This window comes from Cavia porcellus, unplaced genomic scaffold (assembly GCF_034190915.1).
Source record: "Cavia porcellus strain 051 isolate PalLab524CR breed Dunkin Hartley unplaced genomic scaffold, mCavPor4.1 scaffold_18, whole genome shotgun sequence".
Taxonomy (NCBI): Eukaryota; Metazoa; Chordata; class Mammalia; order Rodentia; family Caviidae; genus Cavia; species Cavia porcellus.
In genome coordinates, this window is record NW_026947501.1 from 18,082,952 (window position 1) to 18,100,720 (window position 17,769).

Consider the following 17,769-nt stretch of genomic DNA (forward strand, 5'->3'; position numbering starts at 1 on the left):
TTGATCTCTCCTTGCACCTTTCCCTAGATGATCCATGTTCCTGGCTTCTCCAAACTTCTGAAGTCTCCACTTTCAGCTTCATTCTCCCAGCTTCATACATTGCCTTCTCAGGGGCACACTGCCTGGCCTCCTCGGCTTCTGAAATTAGAGTGGAAGCTGCCTTAATCTCGTAACTCTTGCATTCTGCATACACCTCGAACCAGTGCCACATGAATGCTGCTAAGGTCTGCTGCCAGTTGGAGCAGTAGCCAAGCTTCCCTGTCTTGGATGTCCTGGACACTCTGAATCTAATTCTGAGGAATAAATTTTCTATCTTGCCACCATTCTGGAACATGGTATTCTGCAGCTTTTTCTTCAAAGCAGTCTCTCACTTTTGCAGTTTTGAGGCTGCAAAGCATGGAGACTTTCTGCTTCCTGTGATGCCCTCAGGCCACCTCTTATACTTTTCTGTTCCTACTTAGCAATCAAGATGTCTTCAGCTCTATCTTTGTAGTGCACAACTTTACTGGAGCTTCCTTTCTGGCTAAATTCACAGCATTCTAAATCATCCTGTTGGGTTATTTGTTCTTGATTCTCAACATAGATCTGGCTAAAAGCCCTCAATAATAGCCATGCTGCAGCCTCAACATTCAATTACTTTGAAATTTGTTTTGCCAGATATAGTCTGCCACCCTTAATCTCAGTCTCAGGCAAAGTCTCTGGACATGAGTGAAGTGCAGACAAACTTTTTGCCAAGCCATAACATACATCCTCTGGAGTCCAGCACCGAGTGCAATTCTTCACAACAGAAACCTCTTGAATCTGGTCTTTACCAGCACAATTTCCATTAGCCTTCTGGTCTTCTGAGCTCTGACCAGAATCTCCCATACAGAACTGCCTAAGGTGCTCCAGATCTACTCTTTTAGGCAACACCTCTGAACCTTTCCAAACTCTTCCCACAAGTTATTCCCAAAGGCTCCTGAACCACATGGTCAGGTATAGTTATAGCAATGGCCTCATACCTGGTTCCAAATTCTGTCTTGGTTACTTTTCTCTTGTTGAGACTAAATACCTGACACCCAAAATTAAGGAAGGGAAGGTTTATTTAGCTCACAGTTTGTGGAGATTTCAGCTCATAGCTAGATCCAAGGCAGGGTGGCATGGCACTGGGCAACACTTCAAGGTGGCAGAAGTCAGCAAAGGCAGCAAGAGTTCTCCTTATACTCTAAGTAGGATACCACTCCAACCCCAGGGCAGGGGTAGCAATCATAAAATCCCCCTGCCTTCCTCTTGCATAGGCTGAAGATATTTACAAAGAGAAGAACATAGCCCCCTGCTGAGTTACTGCATTAAACTTTTCAAGTTGACATAATGTATCAACCATAACAGCCATCAAGAAATAGGGGAAACAGCAGTGTACTTGAAATTTAAATAAGCAGAATGGCAAAGTGAACTCCAGAGTATGTGATTCATAGTCATGGTTTTAAATTCTGCCTGTGACACTGAATCTATGTCCTCATTTGTAAGTGAGAAAACTAATAAACTAATATGGGTGTTGTACATATAAAATACAACAGTAACTGCAGAGCTTAGCACTATACTTAGCAATTAATATATGGTAGATAGTAGCTATTTCCAATGAATGTTATTTCCCCATTGCTTACCCTAACGATGTTTCAGTTTTAGATTTGGCACAGTATAGAAATTAAGAACACAGGCTTTCAGGCAAAACAAAACAAAACAAAAGGGACCTATTGGTAACAGCCTTTCTTCATCATACTTTATATTTTTCATCTGTAAATAGTTATGTTGTAAAATTGAGACCATTAAACAGGTAAAGCCTCAATAATGTTTAACATATTCTCCAGTATCTAATAAGCACTTGATAAATGGTGGTGAAAATCATGTGTCTTAAGAGATTAGGGCTCTAGTTCTTGCACTGATCATTAACTTTGAGCAAGTCACTTAGCCTTAGAGAGTGGGTTTTTATTTACAAAGTCCACTTAATAAAACCTGTCCAGCTTATGTTTTAGTGCTGTTGAGATAATGATACAGATAAGTATTTTGAGAACGGTAGTGCCCATGTATTATAATTATTCTGATGGTAGTCTAGAGATTAAATACAATAAAATGATATTTAATACACATTTTATGTACTTAAGAAAGCGGTACTTGACTTTTTAGTTTTGTAGAACACAAAAGAGTAAACATTAAGGAAGTAAAACATTTATCTGTTGGGATTAGTTTATCATGGTAGTCAGAGGAAAAGTTATTTAATATGAATATTTTATTCATTACTCAGGAAAAAAATTAACACTTGTCATACATTCTGTAATACAGTACATATATATATATACAAGTATAGTGAAGGTTTTGTTGAGCAGAAAGGCCTTCTTTGGCCTCAAAATTCACTTCTAATGCAAATGATGTTATCAGATTAGTGACTACGTGTGAAGGCCTTTAAGGATGAAACACCCTGTTGATGTTTAGCATTTATTGCTAACACCTAACATGGTTAAACTTCTTCAAAATGCAGCTTATTATCTGCTAAAAACATGACATGTTAAAAAAAGCAGCTACTATAATACCATGTGAATAATTTTATGATTATACCAATAGTTAAAATCTCTATTGTCAAACTGTTTTACGTATTAGTTTATCATTCTTCAAAGATTTATTACCTCAGAAAACAAAGACACTGAAAAATGAAATAGTTTGATTCTACACTTTAAGCAGGTACAAATAAAGGAGCTTCTGTAAAGCATTACTTATGTTGTATTCTGTTGCACCGTCAAATATGGTAGCCACTATTACATGTAGCTATTATTGAATCTTGAAACATAGCTTTCTTAGTCACTTTCTCGTCGCTAGAACCCACTACTTGACACCATTAACTATAAGAGAGGTTTATTTTGGGTCATATTTTCAGTCCATGGTTGGCTCTAAGACAGAAATGACATGGTACAAGAGAGAGGAAGGGTGCTCATAACATAGTGACCAGGAAGCAGACCGTGAGTGGAGAAGCCAGGGACAGGGAGATTTAATCACTTCCAGGTTTTATGCCCAGGAATCTGCCTCCAACCCGGAACCCGCCTCCAACATCACACTCAGCTGTTGAATCTACCAGTAGGTGAATTCACCAATGAGCGTAACACCTTCCACATGATTCAAACACATAAGGCTTTTGGGAGACACTCCAGATCTAAACCATAACAATAGTAGTATGAGTGGGACTATCAAATTTTTATTTATTTTTAATTAATTTAAAATATAAAAACAAAATTCAACTTAGTAATTGTAAAATTTTAAAGAATGGGGTATTAGAAACTAACAATAAAACTACTTGAGGCATCAGCAACTAACTATAAAACTATTTAACTATAAATTTTATGACATCTAAAGTTTTATTTTCTTGTAGTATTGGCAAATGAACCTCACTGCATGCTACAGAAGTGCTCTAGCCCCGAATTACACTCTTAGCCATTTTGATTTTATTTTGAGGCAAGGTCTTGCTTAGCTGCCCAGGCTGCCCTTGAACTTCTAGTCTTCCTGGCTTTGCCTCTTCTATACTGAGACTGCAGGGATGGACCACTGTCCCAGCTGCAGACACAGTATTTCTTTATTTTGGTTTTGTTTTGTTTCCTTTTCTTTTCAAAACAAAAAGATACAGAATTTTTAAAAAAGGAAATTAACACTAGTTAATATATTACATATTGCTATCTTAGAAGTAGTCCTTCAGGTTATAAGACTGAGGCATGAAAAAATGATCAAACGATCAGACAATGAGAGCACAAATTGTTCTTTTTGATGAATGTATAGAGATTAGTAGTATAGTTATCTATCCTGCATATATATATACACATACACACATATATATACCTATATACATACAATCTTTTCCCAAGTTCCTTTTCTCCTTTCAGATACAGTATTTCTAATGACTATTTCACATCTAATTTGAGTTATACTCTAAGGTATAGACTCTAAGGTATGTGACTTCCATTAATTTCTTGGACAACATGGCTATATAAGCTTAAATATATATAACATTACATAGAACATGGACATTATTCCCTTTTTTATTCAATTAAACCTCAAGAAGTTGGAGAATATGTGTCTGTGCAAAATTTCAGTTCTAGTAGTTTTATAATCAAGGAAGCCTCATAGGTCTTTTCTTATATACATGGCCTGTGATTGCCTTAGTGATATGCTAGTAAGCAATTAACAATTAGCCCAACACAAAACAAAATAAAAATTTGTAGAATTTGTGAATTTCTACAATGTAAACACTATCTGCCCTTAAGCAAAAAGTATTTCAGGATGATTAGATCTATAACAGCATGGCATTTTATTTTCCTTAAACTTTCAGAATTTAAGTAATTATAAAAAATGATTCTTGGGGCTGGGAATATATTTCAGTGGCAAAAGTGCCTGATTGGCAAGCATGAGGTCATGAGTTCAATCCCCGGTACCAAAAGAAATAAAACAACAACAACAAAAAAACCTGATTCTTCCCCAAGTCACCTTGATAATATAACTTATGTTTATAAGAAGCTATTTTCTAAACTATAAAATTTTAACAAGTGTACTGATTTTGATAAAGCAAATATATAATACTTTAGTTCACAAATGCTTTTGTTTGTACAAAATTCCTTTCTCAAACACAAGCACTCAACAAAAGTTTGCTTCCATTCGTGAAATTCTATATTAGGTGACAAAAATAACTACAGCCATCTTCTCCACACCAACACAAATGTGGCCATCTTCCCCCAAATCATAAAACAAATTAAGTTCATGAGCCAAAGTACCACGTATATGATTTTAACTTTACAATATGATTTTAACTTTAGAATTTTAAAGGCCAACTATCAACAAAAATAGTGAATTTAGTTTCCCTGAGGATGTGGGAAGGGCATAGGAAGATTAACTTCAGAACTGATATAAATTTGCCATACTGAGAACTTTAGTCAAAACATCTGGACGAAGCTCAAACAGCTCTGAAGTTCAATGATTTTATTATTTTTGTTAGCTACTACATATAAAACCACTGTTTATGTAGAACTTTTTTTCAGTATCATCTTTTTTGCTCAGGAAACTCTGTTACATATTTTTAGATTAGACTGAAAAATATACTTTGAATGAAGTCTGTAAGGAAACCCTCAAAATATGTTTGTTTTTTTTAGTTGGGATTATTCTGTTTTATTAAATAAAATAAATGATTGTTTCAGAGTTATATTTTGACTAGAATTTTATTACCTTCATTTGAATTCTATCCTGTGATACGGAATTATATGAATAAAATTTTAGTGCAGGAAAAATAAAAACTCAGAATTTTCCAAGTCCTTATAAATGAGCAAGCTGAGACTTTTTCAAATGTCATGGTTTGTCCTGACTAGTTCAGCTAAGACTAGAACTCAGCATGCCTGAGTACTACCTTAATATTTTTACAGTTTATATCATATCACTGTATGAATTTTCCAATCTATATTTTGGGATAATTGGTAGAAAATACTGTTTATAATCCAGACTAACCACATTGACATAATTCCATTTTAGTTTAGTTATCCTTAATACTATATCCCCAAGCAAAATGCTTTATTTTCCTGTAGAAAATTTAAATATTACTTACTGTATCCTGAATCAGCATAATTTACTAATCTCATTAATAAGCAGAGAAAATTTGAGACATTTGTTTTTTTTTTTAATTTAAAATGAAAAAGAAAAAAAAAGCAGAACAAAACAAAACAGTGTAAGGGTACAAGTAATTCAGAACTACAAAAAAAAAAAACAAAACAGTAAGCTATCACCAGTTAATAGATTACTCATTGTCATCTTAGAAACGGTTTTTCAGGTCACAGGATCTAAGCACACAAAGCGAACATTCAAACAGTGAGACTGCAAACAGCTGTGTTTAGTAATCCAATCCAAAATAATAATATGGTTCTAGTGGTTGATTGATTGTGTCAACTTGAGACAGTTAGAAGCTAACTAACTGGGTTTAGCAATTCTACACCCAAGGATGTAGAAGAAGACCCACCCTAGGGTGAGTTATCACCTCGAGGTATAAAAGGAGAGGAGGAAGGACAAATCAATGCCATTCTTGGGAGAAGCTCCAGTCTTTGCCTTTAGTTTGGACCTTGCCTCCTGGCTTCCAGTACAGACTCTTCAGCTTCCCAGCGTAGACTCTTCAGCTTTTCATCACATTAGCCTGTTGGTGTGGACTTGCACAAGACACTAGGGTGAACTCCAGAGATCTTGGATTGAACCCTTCGGCCTCCAGTGCATAGACACCCTCTGCACGCTTCCTCATTGGACTCTGAGACTGACTATTCGTAAGCCAATCTTGTTGTTTCTATATATATTCCGGGTTATATCTGTTCTCTCTAGTAAAACCCTGACCAATACAATGGTCTTCTATTTAACATACCTAAACACCCTTGCTATTGTATCCTTCAGGGCACTTTTCTTTCCCTCTCTTTATTACAACAAAATTTACATATTTTGGGTTTTATTGCTCGCTTAGATCTTATTACTTTTTTTGTAAGAGAATAAAATCAAGCATGATACAACAAAGCTGTCAGTCAAAACCAAGGATAGACATAGCACATGATGTAAAAACAGAGTACAAGGTTATCAACAATGGTTACCATAATGCCTCTTGCTTCCTTAAGAAGAATTGTCTATCTCATTAGGTATTATAAAGTTAAACAAAACAGTAGAGAACAAGACCAATAAAACCTAAACTTTGTAAATCTTACAGAACCTCAAAAGAGGATAATAGTCAAACCAGAATGGGCATCACAGTGAATCTTATTGCCTTCAAAGAAGTTGCCTATACTCTGATAATTGATACTTTCATACAGAGCAGAATAGAGTCTAATAGTCAAAACAAGATAACGGGGGTATTACAGGACTTCAAGTTGATAGGAAATCAAAAAAGTTACTATAATATATCCTGCTAGATTTTTGCTTTTTTCCCCTTAGTTTAAAAAATAAATTTAAAAAAATTAAATAATTTTTTAATGAATAAGGGAGAGGTTGAGATAAAAGGGGGCATAATAACAATACAGGTTAAAGCATGACATTTTCAGCAACCTAGTGCTTCACCACCAAATAACCCGACTCAATAGTAGTTACCATAGTGTCTTTTTCCTTGAAATATTTGAATATAACTTTATATGCTATAGCATCAAACATATCAAGACTGTGTAACACCATTCAAGTGGATGAAAGCATTGTAGAGTATTTAGAACCAGCTAACAGAAAAATGATCAATGGTTTCTATATTGTCTCTTTGCCTATAACAATTTTTGTTTATACTACCACATACGATAAAATCCAGCAAGCTACAACATGATAAAATCAATGGAGACAGAAGAGCCATAGTTTGGTGTGGTTTCAAAACAAGATGGTATTAAATCAGCACTAGCTATTTTGATGTCTTGTTTTCTTCAAAATGGATGTTTATTGCATCACAGGCCATAATATCAAATAGCCCAAAATAAAGCCATTCCAATTAATGAGTGAAAACTTTATAAGGCTTCAAGGCCACATAATGGGGAATCATGGTTACCACATACTTTTATATTATTTGAATCATTTCCTACACTAGGGAAACTATTCAGTGTTCACAGATGCGAGTTTGATTTAGTTCACTTATGAGTATGGTTTCAAGCTGCACCCATTTATTGATAAATACCTCAATGTGATCCTTCTTTATAGCTGAGTAGTACTCCATTGCATAGAAATCCCACAGCTTTTTTATCCATTCCTCAGTTGATGGACATTTGGGTTGTTTCCAAGATCTGGCAATTACAAATTGTGCTGCTATAAACATAGGTGCACATATATCACTGTGGTGTGATGCTTTCAGTTCTTCTGGGAATATGCCTAGAAGTGGAATAGCTGGGTCAAATGGGACTTCCAATCCCATCTTTTTGAGAAATCTCCAGACTGATCTCCACAAAGGTTGTAACAGTCTACACACCCACCAACAGTGTAGGAGACTTCCTTTTTCCCCACAGCTTCTCTAGCATTTGTTGTTATTGGTTTTCTGGATCCTAGCCATTCTTTCAGGAGTGAGATGGAATCTCAGTGTGGTTTTAATATGCATTTCACTAATAACCAATGATGATGAACATTTTTTCATGTATTTATTTGCCATTTGTATTTCTTTGAGAAGTGTGTATTCATCTCAGATGCCCATTTTTGGATTGGGTCTTTGAATTTTGGGGGTCTGAGTTTTTTTAATTCTTTATATGTTTTAGACAAAAGTCCCTTGTCTGAGGGGGAGTTCACTAAGATCTTTTCCCAATTTGTGGGTTTTCTTTTCACTATGCTGGAGATTTTTTTTTTTGACTTACAGAAACATTTTAATAAGAGGTGGCCCCAGTTATTGATTCTGGGAAGTATTTCCCGTGCAGTTTGAGTCCTGTTCATGAATTCTCTACCTACCCCTATGTCTTCAAGGTTTCTACCTAATTTGTCTTCCAATAGATTTAATGTTTCTGTTTTAATATTCAGATCTTTGATCCATTTAGATTTTAGTTTAGTACATGGTGATAGGTTTGGGTCGAGTTTTAGTTTTTGGCAAATGGAGACCTAGTTTTTCCGACACCATTTATTAAAAAGACTGTTGTTGGGGCTGGGGATTTAGCTCAGCGGCAAAAGCGCCTGCCTTGCAAGCAGGCAGTCGTGAGTTTGATCCCTGGTACCCATGAAAAAGGAAAAAAGACCAAAAAACAAAACAAAACAAAACAAAACAAAACAAAACAAAACAAAACAAAAGCCTGCTGTTTTTCCAGTGAACCTGCTTGGCTCCTTTATCAAAGATAAGATGGTTGAGTGTGTTTTTAGCCGTGGTTGTATCTTCTAATCTATTCCATTGATCCTCTGCTCTGTTTTGATTCCAGTACCATGCTGATTTTACTACTGTTGCTTTGTAGTATAACTTCAAGTCAGGGATTGTGATGCCTCCTGCCTTGCCTTTGCTGCTTAGAATTGCCTTTGATATTCTAGGTCTCTTCTGGTTCCAGATGAATTTTAGGAGTGATTTCTCTAGATCTATAAGGTATGTTGATGGTATTTTTATTGGGATTGCATTGAATCTGTATAACAGTTTTGGGAGAATGGCCTTTTTCACAATGTTTCTTCTTCCTATTCATGAACATGGGATGTCTTTCTATTTTCTGAGATCCTCTTCAATTTCCTCTTTCAGTGTATTATAATTTTCCCTGTTTAGTTCTTTCACTTCTTTTGTAAGAGTAATTCCTAAATATTTCATTTTTTTGCTTGCTAGTGTGAAGAGGGTGGTTTCTCTTATTTCCCTCTCTGTGATTTTGTTGTTAGTGTATACGAATGCTATTGATTTCTGAGTATTGATTTTGTATCCAGCTACATTACTGAATTTATTATATTTAAGAGTCTTTCAATGGAGTTTAGGGGGTCTTCTATGTAGAGTATCATGTCATCTGCAAACAATGACAATTTTTCTTCTTTTCCTATCTTTACCCCTTTTATTTTTCTCTCTCGTCTAATTGCTCTGGCTAGTACTTCCAGTACTATATTAAATAGGAGAGGTGATAAAGGACATCCTTGTCTTGTGCCTGATTTTAAAGTAAAGGCTTTCAATTTTTGGCCATTTAGTATGATGCTGGCTGTTGGTTTGTCATAAATGGCCTTTATTATATTGAGGTAAAAATCATCTATTCCAATTTTCTGTAAAATTCTTATCATGAATGAATGTTGGACCTTATCGAAGGCTTTTTTTACATCTATGGAAATGATCATGTGATTCTTACTTTTGGCTTTATTGATATGGTGGATTACATTTATTTATTTACGTATGTTGAACCATCCCTGCATGCCTGGGATGAATCCCACTTGGTCATGGTGTATAATCTTCTTGATGATTTGCTGAACCTATTTGCCAATATTTTATTGAGGATTTTTGCATCTGTGTTCATTAGGGAGATTGGTCTGTAGTTCTCTTTTTCAGTTGGGTCTTTCTCAGGTTTTGGTACTAGAGTAATATTTGCTTTCAGGAATGACTTGGGAAGGAATGCTTCCCTTTCAATTTCATTGAAGAGTTTGAGGAGTGTCGGTATTAGGTCTTCTTTGTATTTCTTGTAGAATTTTGCAGTGAATCCGTCTGGGCCTGGGCTCTTCTTTGTAGGTAAGGAATTAATTACATTTTCAATTTCATTGATAGAGATTGGGTTATTCAGCAGTTTTACATCCTCTTGATCTAGCTTTGGTACTTCATATGTTTCTAAGAATCTGTCTATTTCTTCTGTGGTATCAAACCTTTGAGAGTAGAGGTTTTCGAAACAGGGGTTGATAATCTTCTGTATTTCTATTGAGTCTGTAGTGACTTCACCTTTTTCATTTCTTATTGCATGGATTTGAGCTTTCTTCCCTTTATTAAATAAGGTTGGCTAGGGGCTTATCAATTTTATTTATTCTTTCAAAGAACCAACTTTTTGATTCGTTGATTCTTTGGATTGGTTTCTTAGTCTCTATTGCGTTGATTTCTGCTCTGATTTTTATAATTTCATCTCTTCTTTTAGCTTTGGGCTTGACTTGCTCTTCTTTTTCTAGCTGTTTGAGGTGTAGCATCAGGTTGTTTATTTGTATTTGTTCTGTTTTCCTGATGTGAGAACTCAGTGCAATAAATTTTCCTCTGAGGATGACTTTCATTGCATCCCATAGATTCCGGTAAGTTGTATCTGTATTTTCATTTGTTTGTAGGTATTGGTTAATTTCCTTTTTAATTTCCTCTGTGACCCATTGATTACTCAAGAGTGTGTTATTCAGTTTCCATGTGTTTGTGGGATTTTTGCAGTATCTTTTATCATTAATTACTAATTTCATAGCACTATGGTCCAATAGCATGCAAGGGATAATTTCAACTCATTTGCATTTATTTATATATGTTCTGTGAGTTAATATATGGTCTGTTTTAGAGAATGACCCATGTACTGCTGAGAAGAATGTGTATTCTGTTGTTGTTGGGTGGAACACTCTGTATATGTCTATTAAGTTCATTTGTTCACAGGTGCAATTCAGTTCTTTTATTTCTTTGTTGATTTTCTGTTTGGTTGATCTGTCCATTGGTGTCAATGGTGTGTTAATATCTCCTGTCAGAATTGTGTTACTGGTGATTTGGTTTTTCATTTCTGTTAGGAGTTTGATGCATATATATTTAAGGTAGTTATCTCTTCCTCTTGGAGTTTTCCCCTAACCAGTATGTAGTGACCTTCTTTATCCTTTCTGATCATTATTGGCTTGAAGTTGACTTTGTCTGCAAACAGAATCGCTACCCCCACTGTTTTATTGGGTTCCTATTGCATGAAGTATTGTTTTCCATCCTTTGACTTTCAGTCTGTGAGTATGCTTTAGAGTTAGGTGGGTTTCTTGTAGACAGCATATGGTTGGATTCTGTTTCTTGATCCATTCTGCCAGTCTGTTTCTTTTAATTAGTGTATTGAGACCATTTACATTAATAGTTAGAACTGTTACATATTGGTTTATTTTTGACATATTATCTTTCTGCTGTTGAATGTTTATCTTTCTGCTCTGTTTAATTGTCTACTTTGTTTAGTGTTTTTTTTCCTAAATGTATCTAGGCTGTCTTTCAGTATTCTTTGCAGGGTTGGCTTGGTGATCATGAAGTTTTTCAGCTGATCTTTGTCATGGAAGTATCTTATTCCCCCACTGAATTTGAAGGACAGTTTTGCAGGGTACATCAGCCTAGGTTGGAAATCATTTTCCTTTAGGATCTGAAATACATCACTCCATCCTCTTTTTGACTTTATTGTTTGTGCTGAGAAGTCTGCTGTAATTCTGATAAGTTTTCCTTTATAGGTCATCTGTCTTTTCTCTGTCACAGCCTTTAATATTCTATTCTTTTGTTCAATTTCTGGGATGGTCATTATTATATGTCTGGGTGTAGATTTATTTTGGTTGTGACTATTTGGAGTTCTATATGCTTCATTGATCTTGATATCGGTTTCCAATCTCGTGTTTGGGAAAATTTCAGCTACTACTTCTCTAAATATCCTCTTGACATCCTTTATGTTGTCCCCTTCTTTTTCATTTATCCCTATCAACCTTATGTTGTTTCTCTTTGCATTATCCTGTAGATGTTGAATTGTTATTTCCTGATTTCTTGTTATTTTTAAAAGATCTTTTCTTTCCTGTTCACTGGCTGCAATCTTGTTGAGGTCTGAGATTCTATCTTCACATTCATTGAGGCGGTTTTTACAACTTTCAATGGAGTTTTGATTTCCTGTATATCTCTTTGCATCTGTTTTATGTATTGTTTGTTTCTTAAATTGTTCATCCAGAAATTCTACCCTTTTGTTTAGTTCCTCCAATTTTTTAATTGCATCTTCTTTAGCTATGTTTAGCATCTGCTTCATTTCTTTTATCAATTCTTCTTTCATCTGAGAGATTATTTCTAGTTTGAATTTCTTTAAGGCTGCCCATACTTGCTTCTTTATTTCAGTTACCATTATTTCAGGTATTTCAGTTATGTAGCATGTGTTTTCTTCTATACACATGGCTCCTGGGCTTTTTTGGAATGGGCTGGATGTTTGAGATTGCATTTTGGTCTTTTGTTTTGTCATTTTCCTGTATTTTGGAGCTTCAAGTGTTGTTCCAGGTGTTGGAGAGAGGTCCGCCAGCCTGGGATGGGGTTCCCTTCGATGGCCCCACTCACTGGACCCGCAGGGTACCACGGCCTGGTCCTCAGGCCAGGAAGAATGTCTCCTCAGGCTGGGCGGGATTCCCAGCTGCCACTGCTACAGTCACTGATCTGGCCTGGTCCCCAGTCTGGTGGGGAACCGGCCTGGTCCCCAGGTCAAGGAGAGAGTTCCCGCATGCTGGGTGGGACTCCCAGCTGCTGCTGCTTCACTCCCCAGGCCAGCTGGTCTCCTTTCGGTAGGGAACCAGCCTGGTCCCCAGATCAGGGAGAAAGTTCCCGCAGGTTGGGCGGAGCTTCCAGCCGCTGCAGTTACAATCACCGGCCAGGCCTGGTCTCTGGTCAGGTAGGAAACCGGCCTGGTCCCCAGGTCAGGGAGAATGTTCCCGCAGGCTGGGCGGAGCTCCCAGCCACTGCTGCTACAGTCTCTGATCTGGCCTGGTCCCCAGTCCAGTGGGGAGCTGGCCTGGTTCCCAGATCAGAGAGAATGTTCCCGCAGGCTGGACAGAGCTCCCAGCCGCCGCTGCTACAGTCTCTGATCTGGCCTGGTCCCCAATCCGGTGGGGAGCCGGCCTGGTCCCCAGGTCAAGGAGGACATTTGTTTCTTTTCTCAGAAGAAAAAGAGTTAGCCTAAATAGTTTAACATTTACAATTTTCTCCACACGAAAATAATGTTATCTTTTGTTTAATGACTCACACTTTATGACTAGGTGAGTACTAGCAAGTTGACATATTGTTTCAGAATATAGTAATTTATATATCAGAACTAAAAAATGTCTTAATAATATTTAAATGATGGAACAGTTTCCCCTAAAAATAAATATCTAATTTGGAGACTATCAATGTTTGTTAATTAACAATTGGTATTATTTAATATGTTACACTCTATGACTGACCAACATCATGTTACCACACACATATGAAAAAGAACAAAAGTTTGATAATCATGGCATTATTAGGAATATCACTTAAAACTATCTATCCCTTTTAAGTTAAAGAAGTAATATGGTGTTGTATATACCTCTATGGCCAAGTAAACCAGTTAGTCTTTGATGCGATTAAAATTATGAACAGGTTAGAATTCTGTCTTTCTGCAAAGATGCCTAGAGGTAGCAAGATAGAGATCAGAAATGACATCACACCATAATAAAGAAAGGAAGAAGTAATGGGATCCAAGTGTAGGTTGACAGGAATATACCTCCTAGGGAAGGAAAGACAGTGTAACCTCTGAAGCACAATATGGAAGTTTAAAAGTCATAATTTAAATTGTTTTTAGAATTAAAAACTTCTTTTGAAGTTTAATTTTAAAAGACTTTTACATACAAAAGCAGATTTTTACTTTCATTCATATATCATCTATTGGATATAATTTTATACAGTTTTAAAATGGTACCATGATTTTATAGTAAAACTAAAAAAACATTTTAGGTAGAAGAAAACTTAGGAAAATTTAAGCCTTTTAAAACAAGGACCTATACTGATGACATATCATTGGGTAAAGGGGAGACAAAGATTGTAGTATTATTAACTATAATGCATAAAAAAGACAGGAACTAAATACAGTGATTTTATGTTATCCCTGCCTGTGCATTGTATTCTTCGAAGTTCTCCACTACACACAAATAGATATAATGCTAGAATTTTAAAAAATATTTTTAAAAGGAGATGGCCTATAATTATAAGTTATAAGGCCTATAACTTTTTTGTAGTATAAGGCCTATAACTTTTTTGTAGTATAGTATCTGAAAGCTCATATACAATAAGCATATTTGGAAATATAAAGCATTTGGCAGAATTTCATGATATGCAAATGCATAGACAAGTTACATTAAGTGCAGCTGAGCTTATATTTTCATGTTTCTGCTTATAAGGATTATAAAAAAAGAAGTTGTTTCCCCATTTTCCCTTTTCTAAAACATTATTCTTCAGCTATCCCTGTAACAGTTGAATTACTAGCTATATCCCCAAATGGCTTTAATGCAGTAACAGGTTTTTGCTGGGTGCTGTATCACTACACTAAATGTGGTTTCCGAACTTTGTTACAGTTAGTGTAGTCTTATGACTAAGTTTCTTAAGCGGGATATAAGCAGAAGTGATATACAACTCCTAGTTGACAAGACTGGTCAAGAGTTTGCCCTCCTCCATTTTCTTCCTTCCTTTAAACTAAGAATAACATCCTCAGTTATATAGAGAAAGGTTACCCAGAGATGACAAAGGAACACACTAGAAGGATCCTTACAACCTGATAAGTAGCATGCTTTATTAGTTTTAGAACACATCTTAGGATTATTAAGAGATAATTATAAAATTTATGTGTTTATATAAATACATATGAGATATAAAACAATATTTAAGTTTTTAAAAATTTATTACAGTAAAAGACACTGCCATTAATATTATTAAAAGCTCCTTACTTCAAACACATTTATTCCATCATTCTTGCCACTTTTTGAAGCAGTTCTGGAAGTCTTTCTTGAGTGTCTTTAGTTGCACTGTTGCAGCTGACCTGATGTCAAAATGTTTACTTCGGGGCCAGGGATTTAGCTCAGTGGCACAAGTGTCTGCCTGCCAAGCGTGAAGTCATGAGTTTGATCCCTCATACCAAAAAAAAAAAAAAAAAAGTTTACCTCTCATGGTCATCAGACTTTCAGTAAGAGCCAGAAGCCATAGGGTGCCAGATCTAATGAGTAAGATGGATGAGGACACACTATGTTTTTATGAGTCTGCCTTTCCATTGCATGGTAATTGGGAGCACAATCACCATATTTTTTTTTTAATCATATCTTGGGTAAACATACCTGTCTTGGTTAGTGTCTTGGTTAGTTTTTACTTGTTGCCGAGGCAAAATACCTGATGACCAAAGTTGGGAAAGGAAAGGTTTATTTCTTACAATTTTTGGAGGTTTCAGTCCATACTCAGTTGGCTCCAAGGCAAGGTGGCATGGCGGGGCCGTAGTTCACAGCGGCTACAAACAACAAGGCAGAAACTGGCAAAAGACACACCTTCTTCCTGCCATTACATTACATCCTGGCTCCACCCCTAGGCCAGTGTAGCACTCCCATCCCCAATCCAAGTGCTAAACAATGAACCAATCACAAATGCATAATGCAAACGCGTGAAGGGGCCACCAACATAAATCATGACAATACCCATGGAAGGACTTTCAGATTTGCTTCAGAAAGTTGCAAGAACAATGGAAAAGTGTGTTTGAAGTGTTGGGAAGTATACTGAGTGAAATTAAAGGCAATATGTCTTTTACTGTGATAAAGTATGTAAACAATCACTGTATATTTTGATAACTGTGTGAGAACTAAATAAAATTTTCTTTGTTACTGTGTTTTATGGTTTCTTGTTTCTGGCAGTCTATAGCAGTTTATATCTAACACATCATTGGCATTGCAGCACTACTGGTACACCACCAGTGAAGCTCATTTAGCTTTGGCCAAGTATGAAAATGCAAGAGGACAGATTTTATAGTGTGTATGGTACTAGAGATTGATGTCACTCTTCCTAGGCTTAAACTGGAAATGACATTATTATAAAAATATATTCTTCTTTAAACAAAATTCTTAGCTGGGCATCTGTATCCCAAGCAACTTAAAAGACTAAGGTAGAAGGAATATGAATAGGAAAATCTCATTAGATGCCCTTTCTTAATACTTTTCTGACACAAAAGATTTATTAAATTCCATATTTAATAAAGAGTTCTGAAGTTTAAACATGTAGGGATTAAAATATAATCAAGAAGGAAAAATAAAGTCTATATTTCATAGTATATCTTATCACTCAAGAATGTTTATTACCACAAATACATACTATATACAGACATTATTAACAGCTAACCATTAGTGTTTGCCAGACATTATGCAAAGACTGAATAAACTAACTTATGCCATAATATTCCATAATGTAGACACTGATATATCACGTCATGAGTTTGAGGTGAGGAAACTGAGACACAGAGAAGGAAAGTTACTTGCCCATGGTCTTGTAACTGTTGCAAGTTAATGTCTGATCCCAAAGTCCACACTCAAAATTTTGTCACAGAGAATTTTGCAGCTTCCAGCCCCAGCCATTTTTTTTTTATTGGTACCAGAGATCGAGCTCACGACCACCTGCTTGCAAGGCAGGTGCTTATGCCGCTGAGCTAAATCCCCAGCCCTCAGCCCCAGCCATTTTGTAAATCTTTAAAAGTACATTTCTGACATTTAACATAATGTACAAATTACCTAGAGAATAGGATATTAGAGGAAAGAAAAATCTGAAATTATCAAGTGGTTTAAAAATCACCAAGGGGCCAGGCATGGTGGTACATGTCTGTAATCCCAGTACTTGGGAGGCTGAGGCAAGAGGATAACCTGGAGTTCACAGCCAGCCTGGGCTATATGAGCAAGTTCAAGTCCAGCTTGAACTGCATAATGAAACTTTGTCTCAAAAAGACAGACAAAAAAAAAAAAGGCAAGAAAAATCACCAAGAATTCAATTTAGGTTAATACATTTTTCATTGCCTTAATTTATATACTGACTATATTATAATAGAAATGCAAGGTGTTAATTAGGTGTGGTGGCACATGCTTGTAATCTCGTACTCAGAAGGCTGAGGAGGATTACTGTGAGTTCAACTATATCACAAGACTTTGTCTCAAAAAAAGAAAAGTCAGCTTTTGGCTTATGGTGTTTGTATCCTTTTCAAAATGATTTTAGACCCATAATTTCACTTTATCTAAGCTCTGCTTCTTTTATTTTAATAAGCAATAAATAAAAATTTACATTTAATATTGAAATACAAGCAAGGAGAAACAGAAGGGATAGACTATTTTAAATATTTTACTGCTGGTATTCAAATACTTAGAAAGCTTTCTTTCATAGGTATTAAGCATGTGCACATGTCATGTTACATCAAACTTGATTACAAATTTCCCCCTTACCAACATTTATAGAAGTTAGCATGTTTGACAAGTATGCACTTTATATATTATGTCCTGCATAAATGGGAAATATACCAAAAATAAAACAAGGTTGCCAAAAGAAGCAAATAATTAAAAATTTAGACAAATATTAATAAATGTAAGCTTTGCATATGTAAT

The 17,769-nt window shown here is 35.8% G+C and overlaps 1 protein-coding gene across 7 annotated transcripts in view; it reads right to left on the minus strand.

The window, feature by feature from the left end:
- Window positions 1–17,769, minus strand: part of Wdpcp (WD repeat containing planar cell polarity effector) — a 313,989-nt gene that overhangs the window by 28,728 nt on the left and 267,492 nt on the right. For 4 of the 7 annotated variants that reach the window (XM_063229505.1, XM_063229500.1, XM_063229501.1 and 1 more), the window contains one exon: window positions 18–138. The exons of 2 other annotated variants lie outside the window; for them this stretch is intronic. In XM_063229505.1, coding sequence (XP_063085575.1) covers window positions 18–138 — 121 coding nt within the window. Of the gene's footprint in view, window positions 1–17; window positions 139–15,572; window positions 15,648–17,769 lie in introns of all 7 variants that reach the window. One more of the 7 variants, XM_063229503.1, reaches the window with a different exon arrangement.